The sequence below is a fragment of the Triticum dicoccoides genome, chromosome 2B (genome assembly GCF_002162155.2).
Source record: "Triticum dicoccoides isolate Atlit2015 ecotype Zavitan chromosome 2B, WEW_v2.0, whole genome shotgun sequence".
Classification (NCBI taxonomy): domain Eukaryota; kingdom Viridiplantae; phylum Streptophyta; class Magnoliopsida; order Poales; family Poaceae; genus Triticum; species Triticum dicoccoides.
Window position 1 is genome coordinate 96045513 of NC_041383.1, and position 22743 is coordinate 96068255.

The window sequence follows — 22743 nt, forward strand, 5'->3', positions numbered from 1 at the left end:
ATCAAAGGTAGTCATAGACCGACTTGGCCGAGTAGCTCGTAGTAGTAGACGCCGGCCAACTGTATGTGTCTGCCTCATTCAAGTCTCTATGCACCAATGCAATCGCATGACAAAGATGCATGCACTGTATTTTGGGCGGTGAAAGAAGCAGTGGCATCACAGTCCTCCAACCATCTATCATCCGCTAGCGCTTGATTGACGGTCCGGCTGTTGATGATTCTAGTCGGCACTGTCGCCATTAGGAGCGGCGGAAAAAATGTGCAGGGCGAAAGTTAACTCGCTCGGATTGAAACAAATGCCCTGTGACCTAGTTGTCTATCCATTGTACTGTCCTTTGTTTTTCTCGATATTAATCAAATTTAAGATACGCTTTGAGTGTCTTTATTAAAACAAGACTTATCTAACTTTCCAAAAAAGAAAAAAGAAAACCTAACCTTATCTAGCCGTCCGACCTCTCTGGACGACCATAATCTTGTTGTGCATGATCAGACATGCAATTATCACCTCTCACAATGTCTCAGGATCCCACATATTTGCATGTCCACAAACAATAGCTCAACGAACAGTTATCCTCTGGGTGTGAAAACCCCTAAAGTTGACATAATGCTCCTCTTTCTTCTCCATTTCTCTGAGGAGATCGTCATCATCATCAACTTGTAGCCGCCATCACAATCGTCAGATGACAGCGAATCGAATAACTTGTTGTAAATAAACTCATCATCCGAGTCCATTGTGTATCCTTACAAATGTGCATAAAACAAGGTAGAACATATGTCCGAAAATTTTGTCTCATAATAATTGATGATTATTCTATATTCATTTCGGTATTTTTTGGGATGATAAAGGTAAAACCCAAGGCACATTCAAGACTTTTGTAAGAAAAGGTCAAAGCCATACTATTTAGGTCAAGATCAAGAAAGTCTGAAGTGATAATGGGACGAAGTTCAAGATCACCAATATTTACGTCTTCCTCGATGAAAAAGGGATCAACCACAAGCTTTCCACCGCCTGTACCCCTCGACAAAATGGAGTTATGGAGAGGAAAATGAAACATTGACCGTGATGGTACACTATGCTCGACGAGTATAATGCGCACATATGCTTTTGGCCGATGCCATCAACACCATGCGCACCGCCATCAATCAACTATACCTCCACGAGCTCCTCAAGAAGGTGGCATATGAACTTCGTAGTAGAAAGCCCCAAGTTGGATATTTTAGAGTTTTCGCGTCCAAACGGTTTGTTCTTGACAAGCACCGTAGAACTGGATTTTCTCCTAAAGCTCACGAGGGATTTGTTCTTGGTTATGGCCTCAAACTCTCACACACATCACGTATTCAACAATTTCCCCGGAATATTCATATTCCAATTGTTTTACTATTAAAGTTAAAAAATGAATGTATGATATGCTGGTGCAAAAATTCATATTCCAATTGTTAACAATTAAAGTTAAAATGGAACTTGTATGATACGTTGGTGCAAATATTCATATTCCAACTGTGAACGGTTAAAGTTAAAAGTGCTAAAACTGAGACTGGAATATTAGCCATTTGAAAATGGAACTTGTATGATATGTTGAAAGTGGCGTGGGAACAAAAAATGTTCCGTCGCCGGGACTTGAACCCGGGTCTCTCGGGTGAGAGCCGAGTATCCTAACCACCTAGACTACGACGGACGGTGATGAATATTTGCAAATCTTACTTGTAGTTACTGAGCACAATGTTTGCGGCGAGTGACCTCATCTGCTACGTTTGACCCTCCGCCGGTTAGTGCTCTATAATTTCCTTCCGCTCTCCCTTTGGTTGAGAGAAATAGGAGGATTCTGAGAAGCAAACCGAGTGGGACTCCTCGAATCAAGTCCGCGCCTTCATCCGCAAAAGAATCCCCGAGTGCCAAATCCAATCCACTTCTTCGCGTATTCGAATCAGGTGTGTTCTCGGTTTGTGGTCTATAAGTAAGTTACCCAAGAACTCCAAGTTCACTGAAGAAAATTCTGCAAGCATCCTGCACTGATCAAGAAGACTATGGAGGGCGCATCGCGTGATCTCCCTCAGGACATCTTGACGGACATATTTGACATCTCGTCCGCGCCGGCTCGGTCTGCTCCTCCTGGCGCTCCGCCTACTCCAGGCTGCTCCTCCCTGGGCACTACAGGCGCCCCCAGATGCCGTGCCTCCTCTACACATCTGAATCTGCCGGCGAGAGCGTTGCTTGCCTCTACAGCCTCGCGGAGAAGCGGACGTACAAGCTAACTCTTCCAGGGCCACCTATCAGCAGCAGGCATCTGATTGGGTCCTCGCAAGGCTTGCTCATTACAGTTGATGACAGATCTGAGATGCACCTTGTCAATCCCATCACCGGTGAACAGGTTGATCTCCCTTCGGTGATCACCATTGAGCAAGTGAAGCCCGTCTATAGTGACTCTGGTGCTCTTCACAAGTACGAGTTCTCATGGCACTCCGCAGCAAGGGTTTACGGTCCGCCATCGGTCTCGGCTCCGGAAGAGCTGAGGAGCAAGCTTCACCATAAAGCCTTTGTGTTTTCTGACGATACGTGCAATGGATACATTGTGGTGCTCATACACAATCCATTTTGCCAGCTCTCGTTTGCAAGGGCAGGGGGTGACAGTTGGATATGGCTGCCACCACACACCCACTATGACGATTGCATTTACAGGAACGGCCTGCTGTATGCGGTCACTTCATTTGGAGAGATCCACGCGTTCGATCTAAGTAGCCCTGTTGTTACGGTAAGGATGATTACATGGGAGCCCGAGCTTGAGGACCGGTTTCTGAATGCTTACATTGTGCAAGCTCCATGGGGCAATCTTCTTCAAGTGTGGAGACTATATGAGCACTGCGATTTAGAACCCGAGCCTGGGGCATCTGTGTTTTGGAACACCGGAGAGCTTATAATATATGAAGTCGGTGCTTCGTCAGGAGAGAGAACTAAGAAAACCAGTTGCTTGCGCGACCATGTGTTGTTTCTTGGGCACAATCAATCACTTTGTCTTGCTGCTCAAGACTATCCGGCTCTCAAGGGAAACCATGCCTACTTTACCGATGACAGTGTGCTTTGGACAAAGGGATTCAAGAACAATCCCCGTGATATCGGAATTCTCGACTTGGGTAATAACAGCAGGGAGGAACTTTTGTCTTCCCAGCTTTGGTCCAACTGCCCGGCTCCCGTGTGGATTACACCCAATCTTAGAAAGATAAATTTGGCTTTCAATGAATAGGTTCTATTTTCCTTTATCTATAATCATATGTAATATAATTATTTAGTTTGGTAGGTGATGGTCCTGTGTTGATCTACACCTTTTTGTGTGTGTTTTAGTACTCTATTCGTACACTAGAACAAATTTTTAAGAAGTTTTATGGTAAGTTTATGCCAAAATATGAGAAAAAAAGTAGAATTGTCCAAAAGTATCATCATGCATCATATAAAAAGACAAGATTGTACTTATATATTACAAAACATGAGTGCAGTCTTTTTTCACAACTTTTCTGTTTACTCATATTTTTGCACAACTTTTCTAATTACAATATACATGGATCATATTTTTGCACAACTTTTCTATTTACTCATATTTATCATGTACTAGTGCCATGCTTCTTTTTTCTTTGATCTTTTTGAGTTGTATACAGAATATAGAGTATAATTTCTCATGTAGTTCTCTACACAATAAGATGTGTCAAATCAAATGTAAAAGTTGAGGGATTTGGATGAACTTGCGATGTGTACTCTACTGTAACATTCAATCTTGTATGTTGCTGGATTTGGATAATAATAGGGAGTGGCATGCTATTTTCATTCAACTGCACGTTAGAAATATAGGAAACATATAGTCTCTTTGCTGATGTAGAAGATAAGTGCTAACATTTGTGGTAGATAAGCATGAAAGTGTGCATGATTATTCTTTCAAAATGCACCTGTGACTTGTTTAAGTATACTGTACAGTGGTGATCTGCTTTGGCAGCTATATATACAATTACAAACCTGCATCATTTGAGTAGCTCATCCCGGGGGCTGAAAGACATCTGTCAGCATGTGTGTTGGCTTAGCTGCAGCTAGTTGGGCATCGACTAAGCTGAAATAGCTTGTCTTTCGACAATAACAAACTATCTGATCAATATATTGTTTCGAAATAAAACAAGATGTGTCTCCTTCCGTCCATCTTTGAGCAGGGCTCTAATTCAGTCCTTGTTGCCAGCTTATGTGCCCCATCTGACTCGGTATGTTTCAGCATACAGATCCAGCATCTGTGAGCCGCTTACATTTGATTTTATATCCATCTTGGCCTAGCTGATCTGTAGGAGCACTATGTTGTGAATCTGTTTGCTTGTGCATCCCTGAATAGTACGAGTACAAGATACATAGGCTATTTTTCACTTGGCGCAAAATAGGAAAGTTGCATTATGACCTCCTTGGTGCTGTATTTTTTTAATTATAATTTGGCCGCCCGTGTGTCTCAGACATGAACCGATTCCAGTACTACTTTTGTCAAGTTTTAGTCTTGGCTCTGGTATATCTGTCCCTGTCTTTGGCCTTCATTTCTGCTAAATTTCAGTTGACTGATTTTGATTTCTTGCTTAGTCGAAATTTTTGTCCTTCAGATTTCTTTAAGCGTGAATCTCAGAGCATGGTCCGATCTCTTTTCTGGTTTTGTGTCTTGCACATGCCGCCGGCAGGGTATGTACGCCGTGTGCCGCCTTTTATTTTCCCCTTGTTTAGTCTGTTCTGTTTTTGCCATCCGAGTTACGTCGCCGACGGGCAGTGAGGATTTTTTACCCCTGTAGCTCTGCGCGCTGTAGGCTGCAATGATTTCAGCAGTCCTGCATCTATGCTTATGGATTGTACACTGCTAAAATTTGTGTGGAGGGATGCACAGTGGATTGGTAGGCAGTTCCCTTTGTTTGGTTTTTGATTTCAGCACCATGTTCTGTACTTCTTCAGTTCAATTTTCAGATGGTTGTTTTCCAGAGTTTTTCTCCTTCTGTAGTGAGATCTAATATGAAGAATAAGTATGCAAAACCGAATGGGGGTCCAACTTGTGGACCATCTGCTTGGTTACATTTATATTCTGAGATGACATAGTTGATGTGCTTTTTTTTAGTAACCATGTCCTGCTTCTTCAGTTCAGTGCTCGGAGCTAGCTCTATAAGCCTACGATATTTCATGTTTCTCAGTCTTTATGCTTGCATAGTTCTATACGGCTACAATATTGAAACTTCCATTTTTATGTCTTATGAGAGAGAATGCACTAAGCATGAAAGCAGATAAGCCATCAGATCAGTACTGGGACTCTCATTTTTCAGTTTTTGAAATGCTCTCTTTCTGTCATGCCCTAGGGAGATTAGAGCTTGCGGATAGGCACGTCAGAGGTGCCGTGCCTTGAAACAGCGCACCGAGCCAACATCTATAGGGTTACTAAGCTCCCTTGAATTTAAGCTCTTCTGGTGAATCGAGGTGTGTGAAGAGTGCATGGGCCCTAGGTGATAGTGGGTGGGACATGTTGTGTGGACAGCTTGATTTTATGTATGTCTATTTTTCTTGTATACGTGGGCAGCTGGGTTTTCATGCTCCTATGATTGTTCGGTGAAGAAAAAAAAGTCTATTACCACACCCAACCAATTAAAAACCCTCACTAATCATTTTAAAATTTCGTGAATCTTTTTTAAAAACATGAGCACTTTTTAATAGATACATGAATATTTTTAAAACTTTATGCATTTATAAACGTGTGAACACGTTTGAAGTAATACATGAACATGGTTTGTAATTATATTAACATTTCTCAAAGGGTGTGTCTAGAACTCAGTCGACTGAGACTTAACGAAGTCTTAGTCGAGTGACGTCAGCGTTTTTTTTTTTTTTTTTGCTACAAGCGGCATGACTGGATGCTATAAACGGCGGCGAAAATTGTTGTGACGGTATTGCAAGCAACACGAATAAATGCTACAACCGTTCTAACTGAAATGCTACAACCATCAATGAAAGATGTTGCAACCGATGAGATGACATGCTACAACCAATGAGGGACGACATGGTACAACCAGCAAGACGGATGTTGCAGCCGGTAGAAAAAAATATTGCCAATGATGGCATAAAATGTTGTATGGTCGACTGAGACTTGGTTAAATCTCAATCGACTGATTTTTAGCTCTGCCTCCCCCGGCGTCGGCGCCAGCCCACCCCGTCTTCGGTGGCCTTAGGGCCATGGGAGCAGATCTCAGCCCTTGTCGGTTGGACGACTCTGTTTTTAGATATGTTTTCGAGTTTTGTTATGGTTTGTGTCCTACACGGGAAGGTGAGACGACGGCGGCTCCCTGAAGATGGAATAAACGTCTCCCCGTCTAGTCCCTGTTCCATTGATGCATCTACGATTGTCGGTGGGCGTGTGGATGTGTGTCTTCAACGAATCTGTCTTTGATGGATTTGCTCGGATCTGTTCATCATTCGTCTATATTCTTGTGTCTTTAGGTTGGATCCTTCTGATCTACACTCTTCATCCACGACGGTGGCCGTTCTGGTGCATTGGTTCTATGGGGCCTGAGCACGACGACTTCCCGACTGTCTACTACAACAAGATTTGCCCGGTTCCGGCGAGGGAGGGGCGATGACAGCAGCACGCATTCGGCTCGCTTCAGTGCTTGTAATCGTCGCTAGGTGGTCTATGGATCTGGATGTAATTTTTTATTAGTTTTAGTGTTCGTTGTACTACCAGTATTGAAAATGAATAGACTGGAAGTTTTCTCGAAAAAAAAGAAAAGGAAAAAAAAAACCAGTTAGGCGCCTCAGCACATGTTGGTTTGCAAAACTGCCACCTTTCTGAGGAAGGCGAGAAGCTCTTAATTGGTTGGCTGTCCTTGCAGCAATTTCAAGTTCAGAGTTTCATACACATCCACACATTTAAACTAGTTAGGCGTCTCGGCAAGATAGAGATCTTGATGGTGGACATAAACTTGGCAGGGTCGTGCACAAGCTAGAACTCCAGGTGGTGCATATTTTGTAGAAATGCTATCCCATTGGGCGTGTACTGTCTTTTGATTTCCTCCCTTTTCTCCTGTTTGATCCCATATACTCCCTCCGTTTCAAAATAGATGACTCAACTTTGTACTAGTACAAAGTTGAGTCATCTATTTTGAAACGGAGGGAGTATAATGGTAATGCAGGTAAGCAACTAGGTGGGGATGATGGCCTGATAACATCATCTCTTTTATTGCCAACTGTGTATTCCTTTTTCACCCCACGTGGAACATTTGATTCCTCGGTGATAGATTCATAAGATGATTTGCTATTTGTTGATCTTATAAATTACGATGAGCGATTCATGTGAAAATATACAGAAAAGGAATGAAAAGTGGTCTGCCAAAAGGAATGAAAAGCCCTGCAGGCTCTGAAGATCCCATCCAAAATCGAAAGAATTGTTTGTCGCCTCTTTCTGAATTCTACACCAACTGTACAAATTACAAATCAGAGAGAGATGGTACCTCTTGTGTATGTCAAGTGTGCAGCACAGCAGAGAATTCTTGGGGCCGTACTTTGATCAATTGTACAGGCTGTCAGTTTAAACATGAGTTTAGGCCTTACTGGATGAAAATCAGATTGAGGTTCTAGCTAATCTGAATACGTCAAATGCAAAATAATGGGTTTTCAGATTATAAATGAACCTTTTAACCCACTAGTAAATATGCACGTGCAACGCACGTCTATTTGGACTAATAAGTGTGCACGTGCAACACGCGTCTATTTGGATTAACACATTATACTATACTTAATACAAGACAATTTATTCATAAATTTAAAATTTCCCTATAAAGTACACAATCTCTTATTCCCAACTCATACAAATAATTTAAAATTTCGTTTCTCCTTAATCAACATGTCTCCTGTATTAAAAGACCACCCACTTTTCCCAATGTCCAAAACTCAAAATTATTTAGAAGATTCATCATGATTCTCCATATGCACACATTTATGCAAGTATAATCACACATGAAAAAGTCACTTAGGACAAGCTAAGGAACCGTTTCAGTGCTAACAAACTCCAGTCAAGAATTATTATTACAATTGAGTGTCAACCACACAATAGCGGAAAGAGACCTCTATGATTTGTTGAAAAGAGGAAGCCATTGTCACATAGAGAAGTGTAGAGATGTCTTGACTGCATAGAATCAGCTGTGAAACAAGACAAAAAAATGCTAGTTGGACTATCCGATTCTACTATTACACCACAAGTGTTGTAATGTCTGGAAGCAAGAAAAGTGGCTTACTTTATTATGAAATAGAACATGTAAACCAAATAAAAATTACATTGATAAATTGCGTAATTATACTTGTTAATTACGGGACAAAAGCATTAATATGACAACTTGGAACAGTTACTTGAGTACTACACATTTCTTTAAGGGCTCAACATTCTAAAATTTTGACAATATAACAAATATCCTCTCAGTTTGTAGTAATAATGATACGTAGGCTATCACTTGTAAGAATAACAGTGGCAAAAAAGGGCCAACAAATGCCGGTTTAGAAAGAAAAAACTGCAGATATGCTTCCAATTTTAGCAACTCTAGTGGATAAAACATACCTTACCTCCCAAGTCGGGAAAACAGTCAAATGAAAAAATGTACTTCTTATAAGTAGTAGAGATGAAGTCATAAGGATCATGGTTCAAGATATTCGGAGAAACATGGTTGGTCTCTCTGTATGATGCGAAGTCGTTGCAGTCAGTAGAAGAGTGACCTGCCCTCCAGGCAGAAGACGAAGGCGGCAACGGCATGTGTGCGTGTTCGGAGAAAGTCGCAGCTCCTCTTCGCATGTCTCCCATTGTGGCTCGCGTGGGTGGTGGGCTGGTGACGACAGGCGACTCGCGATCGCGATTCCCTCATAGGAGACGATAGGATGCACTCGCGATTAGTTTCCTAATAATTAGATGCGTTCGTGATTAGTTATCTAATAGGATGCGTCCGTGATTAGTTTCCTAATAATTAGATGTGTTCATGATTAACTTCCTAATAGGATGTGCTCGTAATTATTTTCCTAATAATAGGATGCACCCGTGATTAGTTTCCTAATAATAGGATGCGTTTGTGATTAGTTTCCTAATAATTAGATGCGTCCGTGATTAGTTTCTTAATAGGATGTGTCCGTGATTATAGTTTCCTAATTGACCAGGCGTGGACTTCATATTTTCCTTCACGGTGGAGTACGGTCAGTCAATGTAAATTGCTAAGTGCACACAGAGAACAGATTAGGTTAAGGCTAGCCGTTAGATTGAGTTTAGTGGGATAATCATGCGGTGGTAATGTATCCGTGTACGTTTTGTGGGGTGCACTTAAAGAAAATTATGTTTGCTCTTTTATAAGTAGTATAAATATAGATTTGTTCTACGGTATATTTTCATTAATTAAAGCGGAAAAGCTCCTTCGCGCTCGCTCGTTGGAGCGATCGAACGATGGAAACGGAGAGTCTGGCGACAACTTCCCTGGTTTCTCGCTGGGCCCACCACATGATTGCAAAAACTTGCCAAGACGTGCATAACCCACCTATTAATTTCCATATATAAACTGCTCCCCCTGATTTTCAGTGAGGCCGGGTGCGGGACCCACAGTAATTACCATAACGCTTCCCCTAATCCTGTACGTAACCTAGTGCAGACTTTCCAAATCGGGCCTGTCGGAAAGCGCGCGTTGGCACGCTCGCGCGCGCAATAGCAACGCTCTAAACCTAATTAAAGTATGTTACAAAGGTTGGAGGAGAAAACGGAGAAACAAATAAAAAGATGCCAAAAAGGCAAGGGTCACTCTGTACCAGTTTTGGAAAACATTGGGACTTTCTATTTCTGTGCCCCTGGTTTCTTAGTTGTCCTTAATTTTGCCCCGCCACTTTAACGCTCCTTGCTTTTCCCCTCGCCCCTTGGCCACGGCCTTTCAAATGCCCAGATGAAGCATTCCGTTGGGTCAAAGCCCATCATTGACCGTTACTGGGATGATGTTCTGACAAGTGGGACCTCAAGAGTGCGCCAACGACGTCGCATCCTAGCCCATGGGCTGAGCTAGTGCGGCACATGTGCGTATGTGTTTAAGAGCCTTGGCCTGTTCAACATGCGTGAATAGTGTCAAATACCATTTTCCATTTCTAATCAAACTTACAAATTCATAGAACATCCATTTCAAATCCAGTTGAGTTGATTCAAGTTCCTAAATTCATCATATCTGCAGGCCTATATAATAGCTAATTTTCATAATTATACAAGAAGCTTTTCTATGTATTTTTTATTTAAATTTTTATTTAATATATATAGGACTTCATTAGAAATTCCTAATCAATTCCCTGTTGGTCCAACTCCAGTATGATTTTTTTTATAAATCCTTATTTGACCTCATTAATTTGCATAACTATTTTCAGAGGATTGTACGTGAAAAATAACACTGAAAATATAGCTTCCAAAAGAGGCAGTTTCCCAATTTTTGTTACAATAAAAAATCATTTCTCGACTGCCAAAAGGAGGGCTTTTTGTGTGAAGTGAGTGGAACAAATATGGCAATAAAATACATCACAGTTGCAATTTAAATTTGAATTACTTTATGTAAATCTCTAGAAATAGTGAACGATTTGGCATAAGTTCAAATTTGGCCATCTACTGGGCTGCCAGGTGTGTTACACCGTTTTCCTTTTCAGTTGCACGTGCTTCACCGCAGGGAAGCACACTTGGCTTCGCGGAAAGGCGGAAAGCACACATATGCTCTACCCGTGTGTCCGCGCTTAGCGTGGATCGCACATGTGTTGTGTCGCGGGAGCACATTAGGAAGCAACATGTAGTGTGCTCTCGCGCGACTTATGCGTGGCAGTTACAAGGGGTACCCCCTAACTAGTTCTCAATTGTTGACTGTCAAGGTTAAGACCCAAGGTATTAGCGAATCAACCTATGGTTGAGTTGGTTAGGTGGACAGTGGTATCCCCAATCCACCAGGGTTCAAATCCTGGTGCTCGCATTATTCCTGGATTTATTTCAGGATTTCCGGCGATGCGCTTTCAGTGGGAGGAGACGTTCCCGTCGACGACGAGGCGCCTACGGTGACTTCGTAAATCTCAAGATGATATGTCGGCTCAATCTCTCGGAGGTGCTCATAGGGGTAGGGGGTGCGTGTGTGCGTTCATAGGGATGAGTGTATGCGCATGTATATGAGCGCTTGTGTCTGTACCGATGCTCAAAAAAGAAAAGACCCAAGGTATTAAATTAAAACTTAAATAGTGCCGTTTGAAAATGAAACTGGGATGATGCGTTGTTATTGTGGGCCAGATAGTTAGATGTTGGTGCAAATATAGTTGTTAACGGTTAAAGTTAAATCTGAAAGTGCTAAAACTGCAACTGGAATAGTAACCGTCTGAAAATGGACGTATGATACGTTGGTGCAAATATTCATATTCCAACTGTTAACTGCTGAAGTTAAAACTGAATGTACGATATGTTGGTGGAAACATTCATGTTCAAATCGTTAACAGTTAAAGTTAAAACTGAAACTGGAGTAGTAGCCGTTTGAAGTTGGAACTTGTATGATGTGTTGAAAGTGGCGCGGGAACAAAAAATGTTCCGTCGCCGGGACTTGAACCCGGGTCTCTCGGGTGAGAGCCGAGTATCCTAACCACCTAGACTACGACGGATGGTGATGAAGTTCTGAAAATATTGCTAGTGGTTGTAGGAACAACATTCGCTAATAAGCTTCGGATATGGCTACGTAATGTTTCTTTCAGACATACAATCCAGGCACACAGAATAATACTACAATCTACAATAGTACGTATAGTAATTATCTTTATGGTTTCCTTCCACTCGAGCTACTTCTTCATATGATTGAGTGTTTGCTGGGCTCCAGCAGGAGATCGAACGAGGTGAGGGAGTAAGGGCTCACTGACACGCCCATCTGCTGCTTGGCGTCGGCCACCGGGCTCGACACCGGCGCCACCTGCAGCATTCCAGCAACACGGTTGCAGAGTCAGCAAACACCAGAGCTAAACAGCTACAGCGAGCAATTTACCACCATGAGGTGCTGACCTTTTCTGGCTGTCCGAACGAGTTCTCGTCGAGCGGCGCCGCGGATGTCAGCACCGTCTTCTTCGAGCCGGAGCTCTTGATGCCGCTCTCCAGTCCCGTGACCGTTATGTTGAGATCCACGGCTTTGCTGCCGAAGTTTACGACCTGCGAAAGGGTTGTTGTGTGTGGTCATTTTTGTCTTGTAATAAGGTTGGTCAGCAGAGTTTTCTGACTGAAATTTGGAAGAACAAAATGGGAGCACCTTTATTTTCAGGTAAGTGCTCTTGTCTTTAGGACTCTGCCAGGTGATGGCAGATGCAACCATCTGGTCATAGTTGGAGACCTGCATGGTTGTGGGGTGAAAGGTTGCGCCGCTCGAGTCCTTGAAGAAGTGCAGCATCCAGTAGTTTGGGCATCCGTAGTGCTGCCATGAGTTGAACACAATGGCATCTGGGCTCCACCTGTGGAGGGAGCACATAATATCTTCTGTGTTGATTATCCAAATACACGGCATGATCGAGGCTGGCAAACCATACCGAATCTGAAACAATGCTCTCAAGATGTTGAATCTTTACCTGCGATCGTTGTCGTTTACAAACAGCGGTGCGCAGCTTGCCATCTCGACCACATCACTGCAGTAGAACAATTAAGGGGCAAAATATCAAAGTTTGCGGTGCAAGTGTGCAGCCCACCAGCAATTCAAATGGCAGAGTGCCCAGACTTGTTGGGACAGTTAGGCATTATACTCTAGCATTTGATGTCAAAACCCCGATTTGTACATGGTCTTAATTATTGGTATCATGAACCAGATTTAGTACCCAGGGGCAAAAAAAACAGTACAATGAAAAACCAGTAAGAGCACACATAATAACCTGTTCTTCTCTAATCCAACGAGAAATGCAGCTTCTGCGAGTGCTGCTACCAGTGTTCCTTTGCCAGCGTCGTTTCCAGTCACGGCGTACTCACTAACAATTGCCTACAGTTTGACGGTGATTCCACAAGTCATTTCTAGGTCAGAGACTTGGCACAGAACATCACAGATGTAGCATGTCGGGATAGCATTTGGAATTTCGAAACATACTACCTTTGGTCCGCTGCGTGGTGTGTTGTCAAACATACTAGTTCTCGAAAACATATTAGCAGAAGATGCATAGACCTGCAGCAGAAATGAAGTTTTTATCAATTATTAAGGTTAATTTATGATAGCAAGCCACGAAACATAATAGAGGAACCTTACATGAACATCATATAGATCGGCAGGGTTGGATGCTGAAATAGTTGACTTATCACAGCTTGATATAATGTTGATGTCTGGGTAGGCAGCTTTAATCGCAGAATAGAACTTTTGGTAATTGCCTATTAATCCAAGTAAACAGGTAGTATGAGCTTTCCTGCTTTATCAATAACATTAAAAAAAAGAGTGCAATATCTTTGTGCACCCTTACACTAAGCAGAGAAGCAAGGTTGCAGATACAGGAGTTATCCATAGCAGAAAAATAAATAGAAGGCAATCTATGAACTATGATCCTAAGTCACATGATTGAAATTCTATGCAATCATGACATACATAGAAATCTCTTGATCATGTACAGATTTGTGAACCTAGGAATGAAGGATATAAAACTGAAATACAAGCAGAGGACGGGGCACTCCCCTTTTGGGGAAAAAAACTGAAACTACAAACCTCTGTAGTAGAGCATCCAGCATTCTTGATTCCCTATTGAAACATAATCAAGCTTAAAGGGCTGTGGATGTCCCATTGCCGCACGAACTGAACCCCATGTAGTGTTGGCGCCTCCCCTTGCAAACTCGATGCCATCAACAACATCCTGAAATACTACAAGCATGAAAAAAATGCAGGGAGGGCCAAGAAGGTGGTAATGATACTGGTATAAGAAATTTATTCATTCAATTAATTCAGAAAAAGTGTTGAATTAAGACCATATAAAAACGCCTCGGAATGTTTACCAACTAATTTTTTTTCTTGGCGTCAACATGAGGATGGTATTCATAATTAAGAACATTACATGTCGTAATAAATTTTGTGGTAGCAACTGAACCATGGTGCTTGTGGGAAATATAATCGCAATATAATTCATGTAGCTTGCAAACACAGCTGCTAAATTAGGTTAATATATTCTTAAAATCGATGACCTATTATGCAAACCAGTTGTCCTCTCTATTTTTTATGTCTTATACTGTTGTACCCATAGTTCCTCGTAGAACAAGTTCACGTTGCCTATTGTTTGTGAGGTTGGACATCATATATTGTTTTCAAATAAAAGAGGAGAGCACATATGCCGTCAAACTAAATCAGAGATTTCAGTTTGGGCATTACGTTATCCAATCAGCTTTTCTTTCCTTTATCAACTGACAATATAGTATTGAAGAACATACCTTCACCAGAGATGCAATTATTGCAGTAGGAACTTCTTCATTAATGCTTGCTCCTGCAGTACTCACAAGCATTTCATAAGACAGATCAAGTGTTTGCTAGAAGTCGTACATGTATACAGACTGAACATACCATCATTCACCACCCAAACAGGGGAAGCACCAAGGTCTTCAGCTAACTGCAGTAAATAAATATCAATATCAACTTATGAAATGTACTCACTGGAGAAATTTTAGTGTTTTAGAGTCAAAGACTGTGTCTGTGTTCCATTTACCTGAAGGAACTCAAAGAATCCAAGCCCATCGTCAGTCCAGTATCCCCAGGCATCATTGACATGGCCAGGTCTTTCCTCCCATGGACCCACAGTTTCGCCCCAATGAAACGCGTTTCTTAGATAGTTTCCCATGGCGTAGTTACCGCCTAAAATACGTTTGATTTATCCCATCAAAATCATGTAATGATATAACTTGACCTTGGATGTAACAACTGCAAATATGACAGACCTGGAAACTTGAGAAACTGGGGCTTTAAATTGGCCAACATAGAAGCAAGATCCTTCCGAAAACCATGTCCCTATGAAGAAAACATGTAATGAATAAAAGTTCAAACATGGTACAGGTAAAAATATACATAGTGTTCATTCTCATTGCTTTCTTCAACAGAAAGAAAATTAGAAGAAAAAGAAAAAGGAAATCTAATCAAAAGGAAGAGAAACAAACACAAAGAAGGCTTACCATGTAAGTGTCTGATGGCATAACCGACACTTGATCGAGCCAGACCACCCCAGTTTTAGTGGTTGTAATTTGAAGCCTTGAATTAGTGTTGTTTTGGCTGGAATACAAATGAAACTGTATCTTTGTCCATTTGGCGAATTGTTTCTTGCCACCCCTGAAAGCACCAGGGGAGTGCATGTCAGAAATACGCAAAGAGAAATGCAGCATCTCTGATAAATTGACGATGGCATAACATTACGTGATGGTGCGAGAAGCGAGTTTGTGCAGACCGTCAGAGCTTGCCAAAGAAATGGTCAAGGAAACTGCATCTGAAGACCTAATGTGCAGGCTCACCTTATAACCCTTCCTTCTTTCAATGTTCTGGAAAGACAAAATCAATATGAGGCAAACTTGTAATGAGTTCCATTTCATTTAAAAGGATAATAATGCATTTCAAACCAAATTGAAATTGCCTCATACGATCCGCAATATTGTACACCGAAATATGTTGTATTTCTTTCGAAAACAATTCAACATTTTTTATATGCAGACATATGAAGAAAAGAAATACCATACCATGCCCCAGTAACCAGGATTGTAGACCCCAACCCCTCCGGATGGGCAGACATTAGTTCCTTTAGAACCACAAAGAACTTCCATTCGGAGTGCGACCGGGTTACGTTCGAAACAAGATGTCCGATCGGTTCCCACGATGATGCTTGATTCATTTCCAATTATGAACCATGGGTCGATGTTTGATGGTGTATTAGGCCCACCGGCCTCAAAACCTGGAAGTAATTTTGTCAGGGTATACACAACACTGAGCAAGGAAAAATGTAAGTGCAGAATGGACCCTTTGACTCATTAACACATATCCTGACAATTAAGGTTTCCTTACCTCTGTTGCTCACAAGCTCTGCCCACAACCCACCAGCACCAGCATGGTTGATCTCCTACAGATAAAACCAAAAAATGATTTGAATTACTTATTGTTGTCGAGTTTATCCTCTTTGCAGCAAAATAAAAACCATTTTTCCAAGATCCAACTTTTTTGACCCGAGGCAAACTGCGTCAGAGCTGCACTCTGTAATCCTATGAGATTCAGTTAACCAATATATCTGCATATATAGTTTAAACTGTAAGCAAATAAAATGGCCTTACTGAACGAGAGAAATGCTTATGCAAAGTTTTACCAGCTGGCTAGTACAAACTTGAACAAAGAGCGCAAAGTTTTCAGCAATGGCAGTTTGACAAGCAATTTACCAAGAGACTCTTATTCTCACCTCAAAAAAGATGCCGAACATCTTGTCAGGCATCTTCCTCGCAGTCTGCGGCGAGGCGTCCACGCTCAGCTGCCCGGCCTGTCCCGCCACGAGCCTAACAGAGGATGATGCCCAGCACAAGGCACACACCACTACCAGCACACAACGGAGCCAATGACCGGCATACACCCTCGGCACGGCCATTGTGCTCATCTAAACTGAACCCGTAGCTCAAATCAAAGAATAGAGTACTGAATCCACAGCCTACCCATATATATAGCACAGGCTATCGCTCATGCAACCAGTGGCTAGAAGCGTACTGCGTCAAGCAACCAGCAATTTGAGTAAAAAAGGCAGTCCCACGAGTGGAAGCAAAGCTAGCCGAGAAGGCATCCAATCGACGAGGGACGAAGATGGGCACGGATGGGGACGTACGTCAGTATTCTGTTTGAAGCTTTACTCCTCCGTTTTTGCACATCACATCGCGGGGAAGCAAGAAGCAACCGAGTACGTGCGTGCTCTCATTGCCGTTGATGAATCAGTGGCAGCTACTCTTGCTGTTGACGATTATCCGCAAGTGCTCACACTGGAGGCGAGGTCTGCAGAAATAGAAATGGTGGCCGAAAATAAACAGAGACAGCGGCTCGGTGCGTTCTTGAGTACAGTTGAAGCCAAAGCAAAGAATATGTGTGTGTTCATCTTGGGGTCGACTCTTCTCCTAAATGGGGAATCCAACAGCTCGATGCAGAAAAGATCTGCCCGGGTGCGGGGCTCTCTAGGGTTGCGGCGACTCACCGGCGTCGGGGCCGCGGGAGGACGTGGGGGGCCGGCGAAGAGGTATGCGGGAGGAGCGGCCGGCTCTTCGAAGGGGCATGCGGCGCGGGCGGCGAAGGCGGGGGGCGTCGCCGCATCGCCGTCGGCGGGGAGGCGAGCGTCGGGGGATTTCGCCATTCGGTTGGCCGTTTGAGCTTAGCTGAAACTTGAAAGATTTCATTCCTTAATATTCTTTTCGCGGGAAAGCTATGGATTTCTCAGAATAATGCTTCAAACTCACTCCAGTGTGGGAAAAAAAAGTCTAGGTAGGAGAATATTAATTGTTGCTATCTTCGTTCTGGTGAAACATCGAAAGTATTTTCATCAAGTTGAAGCTTTTAAAATCACATTCAGAGGTTTCTAAATATTGGTCTTTTATATTTCATTAAAATAAATCATCACTAAGAAATTGATCCAGACATCCGAGTTAGTCCAGAGCGCGTAGAGATACTATCTTAATTGGACGACTATCACTACATGACGAAGAATTAAGTTGACTGAGGCATAGTCACTCCTTTTAAATTTTATTAGTACACCATTTGCATATTTTCTGATCACAAATTTTTGTCATGTAAAAGATGTAAAATGTTTTTGAAAGTTGTTTCCTCAGCCCTTCTTTTCTATAAATTGCTAAAATAAGATCGGCCGAGCGACTATCAGTCGCGAACAAATTGCACAGTCCTATCTTATGAGAATAATTAATAAAGTGGCCATATGCATCACACAGATGCAGAGGCCGGGGGTCATCCTCGACGGAGGAGCTAGCTAGCTAGCTCCTAGATTGATTCGGGATTTGGCCGCTCCGTGCGCTCCGTATTTGGCTGTTTCGTGCGTTGTTCGTCGGCTTCGTAGGAGCGAGCTAGTTGATCGTGGACATAGGCGAGAGGAAAGAGAAGACGCGAGAAAAAATATAAACGAATATTCACTTTTACAGTTTAAGTTTGAGGGGTTTGTTCGGCCGCAGCTCAAACCGACCCTTAAAACGCGTTTTCCACGAACCGTTTTCAGTTCCACGGTTTAAGGGGTCTGCTAGAGATGCTCTAAGGCCATCTCCAACGCCACCCTCAAACCTTCGTAACCGTCCGGACCGCGCTGTCTGGACTGCATAAATCATCTAACGTGGTTCTATATCGGTTCGCGGTCCGAACGCGTTTTCTCCCGCAAACCAGAGACAAACGTGAGGGAGGTTTGCGGGAGTCTGGGCCGATCCCAAGCCCGCTTTTGATCGCCCTGGCCCACCAGAAGCCCCTCCTCCCTCCCGCGCGTTTTCGGTCAGCGTCGCTCCAGAGCGTCAGCACCCACATTCATGCCCGGCCAGAGAGGACGTTACCGCTCACCGGCGACGGCATGAAACGGTGTGTCGACCGAGAGAGTGCCGCCTGCGCCGCTTCCCGATGCAGGCGACTGCCGCGTGTTCGAACGACATAGTGGCCGCCCATCCGTCCGTCTGCCGCCCGCATTGACGGCACGCGGTTGCCGAGGCATCTCCTCAGGCTCCACCCGTCTGTCCCTCTGCCGCCCACCAGTGCTATGTAAACCGCTGCCCCAGTGCCCCGGCCATAGCCATAGTCATCCCTCTCCACACCACTTCCCGTCATGGATCCCTCCGCCGCCAAGGCTCTCTGGGACGGGCTGACGTCAGAGCAAAAGAAGGAGATGGGCGCCATTGCTGCCAACTGGCAGACCGACAGGCAGCCGGAGGACACCTGCGATGACGGCGTGCAAATGAAGGACGCCTCCTCCGACGAGCTAGCACCACCGTCCTCTTCCTCCGCTCCACCCTCGCTGGTGCATTGCACCATGCCAACGGCGAGACATGTGCCCATTGTATGGACATGGTGCGAGAGAAGCGGGAGGCGCTGGCCGACGCCCACTACAACCACAACCTCCTCCAAGAGCATCTGCAGGCGGAGGAGCAGGTCGCCGCCAGCAGGGCGGTCGCGTCGGACGCGGACCTGACGGAGCAGGAGGCATTGCTCGAGTCCTATCGCTCCGCCTACGAGATCTACCTCACCCGCTGGCGGTACCGGCAGCGGCTGGCGACCGCCGGCAAGGAGTGCGACGACGACGCGGGCGAGGCGGTGTTCGGCAAGACCGACGAGGAGGCGTACAACTTCACTTCCCGGGCCTCCACGAAGAAGTCGACACATCCTCGGGCACCGCGGCAGCGAGGAAGAGTACTGCATGATAGGTCTCCGTCGCTCTAGTCCCATGAAGGCCACTGATGAAGTCATGTACCTAGGGTAGGGTCACAGACCTGTCTTAGGTACCCTTCCCAAGGACACCCTCAGAAGAAGTTGCCTTCCAGTCGACCAAGAGAGACCTCACTCGACTGACTCGAAGGACTCGACCATGAAGATTCACTCGACCACTAGGAGATCAAGAGCCACCCTGCATCCAAACGGTCCGTAATTAAGTAGTCTTTATGGCATTTAGGACACTTTATGTAAGACGTTACCAGTAACGCCTAGCCTCAATGTACTTTAAACCCTGCATTACTGAGGACCGGAGGGGTCTGGCAGACACTATATAAGCCACCCCCTCCTCAGTGTAAAGGGTTCGCACCCCTGTAATCTCTACACACATAATTCAGTCGACCGCCTCCGGGCTCCGAGACGTAGGGCTGTTACTTCCTCCGAGAAGGGCCTGAACTCGTACATCCTTTGTCTTCACAACTGCTCCATAGCTAGGATCTTGCCTCTCCATACCTACCCCCCATTCTACTGTCAGACTTAGAACCACGACAGCCACCACTCCTCCCCTCCCGTCGACGCCAAGCTTGATGGGCTGAGCATCTTCGGCCAATTAGTCGCTTGGCGGCGATGTGGAGGCGGACAACTTCACTTCCCGGGCCTCCGAAGGCGGAGGTTACGCGCCGGAGCCGGAGAGCGCCGAGGCGGAGCTCGAGACGGTGAAGCTTCAGTTCTCTTGGTTCATGGCCGGACACAGGGAACTGGCGCCGGCGACCATTTAGACCTAGCCGGACGAGCTCCACTTAGTTGATATAAATGTAATGAAATCCGTCTTGTTTAAATGAAATATGTCATGTTTATATGAAATTTGACCGTGTTTATATGAAATCCGGGTGTGTTTATATGAAATCCGGTCATGTTTGATCGAATTTCGTCCGGTTAGTTTGAGTTGTTGTGAAAATGTATGCGCCTAGCATTGGATGGCGGCCTCCCGCATCCGTGTCCATGGATGGATGCGGGAGAAAATTTGCGGGTTGCCGTTGGAGATGCCCTAAGGGGAACAAGGACCTACTAGAACTTTGGCGGTTGATGAGACCGCCGGAGAGGAGAGAGGAGGACGATGAAAGGACATGCGGTGCCCCCATGTGTGGTTTTGGTAATTGATGACATTCTCTATGGACTAATGGTTGCATCGAGTTATATTTGAAGGATGTTTCCATAGGCATTTCTTGAAGTCCATGTGTTGGTTTCAAGGAGTTTATGGGTTGACCAAGGTGCTATTAAGGAATTATCCAAAGATTGGTCATGTGAGTGTTGAGCTTATTGCAAGCATGTCTTGAAGAATAAGATTGTGTGATCATTCATGTCCACCTTCAAGACATCATCCAAATGAAGAGAGTTGGAAAGATTCAACACACAAAGCGCACAAGATGTACCGAGGGATCAAGTGATCTCATGGTATGGTAAGCATTGTCCATTACGCTTTGTGTGCTAACCCATGGTCTTTTTGAGAGTTCTTTGTGGGGTTAGGTTGCGGTGTGCAAGTTCAAGTAGGATCATCACGAAGAGATCATATGCTTGAAGCTTGCCATCCATTGTGGCGACAATGGACTTGTGAAGATGTGCTGAAGAGTGGCTCACCCATAGTGGAGTATGGGGGAGCAATCTCTAGTCTTCATCGAGCCAAAGCAATCAAGAAAGGTGGTCCATCTTGAGGAGGAGAAGATCGTCATCATCTAGCTCAAGTGGATCATGTGCAAGGCAAAGGTTTGCCCTTGATAGGTTTTCTATTTTACCGGTCTCACGGTAGTTGTGGGAGACCGGGTTATAGGTTTGATTGCCGTACTATCAAGGGAGGCTCTCGATGAGTTGCTTGATCGTATCGTTCGTAGAGAGCTCAAACCATTGCATCCTTGCATCTTCTATGATGTTTTCGATGTTGGAGGGTATGCCGGTTCTTCTATGTTGGAGGTTTCACTCCTTTGTTTGCTAAGCATACCTCCCCTGCCTCTTCTTACTATAACCAGCCGTTGTTTTGATGCTACTCGTCTTGCTCTATCCAACAAGCTTGAGTTTTCTCAATTCGGAGCTCATATGAAGAAGTACTGGCAGTTCTGGTTTTCCTTGGAGCTGCCGTTTTCCCCTTAGTTTGCTTGGCTCTGCCCCAGCGGTAGTACCGCGACCCACAACGGTAGTACCGCCGAAGCTCCCCAGCGGTAGTACCGCTCTCAGAGCGGTAGTACCGCTCCAAGTGGTAGTACCGCCGAAGCTCCCCAGCGGTAGTACCGCTCTCAGAGCGGTAGTACCGCTCCAAGTGGTAGTACCGCTCTCCGAACGGTAGTACCGCTTGGGACCTCCGGCCGTAGTACCGCAGTGCTTCCGGGCTACTGCCGCCTCGATTCGAGTTTGATGTTTTTCGTGTCGGGTTTTGCGGTACTAGGAGCGGTAGTAGTGGCGGTAGTACCGCTCTTACTCCCGCGGTAGTACCGCTCTGGGCCCAGGGCCCTGTCTTCCTCGCCAGCGCGGTAGTACCGCTGGGTGGGAGCGGTAGTACCGCTCTCAGCGGTAGTACCGCCCTGCCCTAGCGGTAGTACCGCTCTGTGCGGGGATGTACAGTGGGGTAACGGTTGGATTTCCCCCCTCCTATAAAAGGGGGTCTTCTTCCCCATTGAACTTTATCCCTTCGAGCTCGTGTTCTTCCCCCATTGTTGACCTTCTCCGAGCTTGCTATCTCTCAATCCCTCCATGGATTCTTGCTAGTTTTTGGGGGAAAAGAGAGAGGAGATCTAGATCCACATTTCCACCAATCACTTTCTCCTCTAAGTGAGGGGAACCCCTTGGATCTAGATCTTGGAGTTCTTCGTGTTCTTCTTTCGTTCTTCCTCTCATTTTCTTCCCTAGCATTAGTTGCTTCGGTGGGATTTGGGAGAGAAGGACTTGGGCACTCCGTGTGCCTTTGCCATTGCATTTGGTGCATCGGTTTGAGTTCTCCACGTGATACGTGGAAGTTACAAGTTGAGAAGCTTATTACTCTTGGGTGCTTGGTGCCCTTGAGCTTGTTCATCTTGGGTGCTTGGGCGCCCCTAGTTAGTTGGTGGTGTTCGGAGCTCAATCATTGTGGTGTAAAGCTTCGGGCACGCGTCGGGGTCTCCAATTAGGTTGTGGAGATCGCCCCGAGCATTTTGACGGGTACCGGTGACCGCCCCCAAGGGTTGCCAAAGTGTACGGGTTCGGTGACCGCCCCCAAGGGTCGCCATTTGTACGGGTTCGGTGACCGCCCTCAAGGGTCCCTTAGTGGAATCACGGCATCTTGCATTGTGCTAGGGCG

At 44.8% G+C, this 22743-nt stretch overlaps 2 protein-coding genes and 2 non-coding genes across 5 annotated transcripts; 1 reads left to right on the forward strand and 3 right to left on the reverse strand.

Moving 5' to 3' along the window:
* Positions 1-1602: 1602 nt before the first annotated feature.
* Positions 1603-1675, reverse strand: TRNAE-CUC. Its single transcript has one exon. It is a non-coding gene; the product is annotated as a tRNA-Glu (tRNA).
* Positions 1676-2077: 402 nt separating this feature from the next.
* LOC119360561 lies at positions 2078-3238 on the forward strand (the record flags this gene model as incomplete). The annotated part of the gene is made up of 1 exon (XM_037626148.1): positions 2078-3238. A coding segment is annotated over one exon (1161 nt), but the record flags the coding sequence as incomplete, so codon positions are not given.
* An 8251-nt stretch (positions 3239-11489) lies between these two features.
* LOC119362337 (alpha-L-arabinofuranosidase 1-like) lies at positions 11490-17304 on the reverse strand. 2 transcript variants are annotated; one of them, XM_037627544.1, is made up of 17 exons: positions 17206-17304; positions 16047-16101; positions 15725-15936; positions 15408-15529; positions 15170-15323; positions 14939-15008; positions 14710-14855; positions 14568-14613; positions 14438-14490; positions 13725-13869; positions 13278-13396; positions 13125-13196; positions 12913-13016; positions 12616-12672; positions 12303-12501; positions 12062-12205; positions 11490-11972 (listed from the first exon to the last, which is right to left on the reverse strand). In XM_037627544.1, exons 3-17 carry the CDS (start codon positions 15806-15808, stop codon positions 11853-11855), a joined length of 1635 nt encoding a protein of 544 aa, XP_037483441.1. In that variant the 5' UTR covers positions 15809-15936; positions 16047-16101; positions 17206-17304; the 3' UTR covers positions 11490-11852. The 2 variants fall into 2 exon arrangements, with proteins under 2 accessions (XP_037483441.1, XP_037483440.1); XM_037627543.1 differs by lacking the exon at positions 17206-17304 and adding an exon at positions 16432-17187.
* Positions 11598-11670, reverse strand: TRNAE-CUC. Its single transcript has one exon. It is a non-coding gene; the product is annotated as a tRNA-Glu (tRNA).
* Positions 17305-22743: the final 5439 nt, after the last annotated feature.

Excerpts from the sequence above, each read along its gene's own strand:
- LOC119362337 (XM_037627543.1), bottom strand. The coding sequence starts at position 16,623 with ATGAGCACAATGGCCGTGCCGAGGGTGTATGCCGGTCATTGGCTCCGT. Across the intron at positions 14,614-14,709 it reads GATTCTTTGAGTTCCTTCAG|TTAGCTGAAGACCTTGGTGC; the intron begins GTAAATGGAACA and ends TATTTACTGCAG. Across the intron at positions 12,206-12,302 it reads GCACTTACCTGAAAATAAAG|GTCGTAAACTTCGGCAGCAA; the intron begins GTGCTCCCATTT and ends ACCCTTTCGCAG.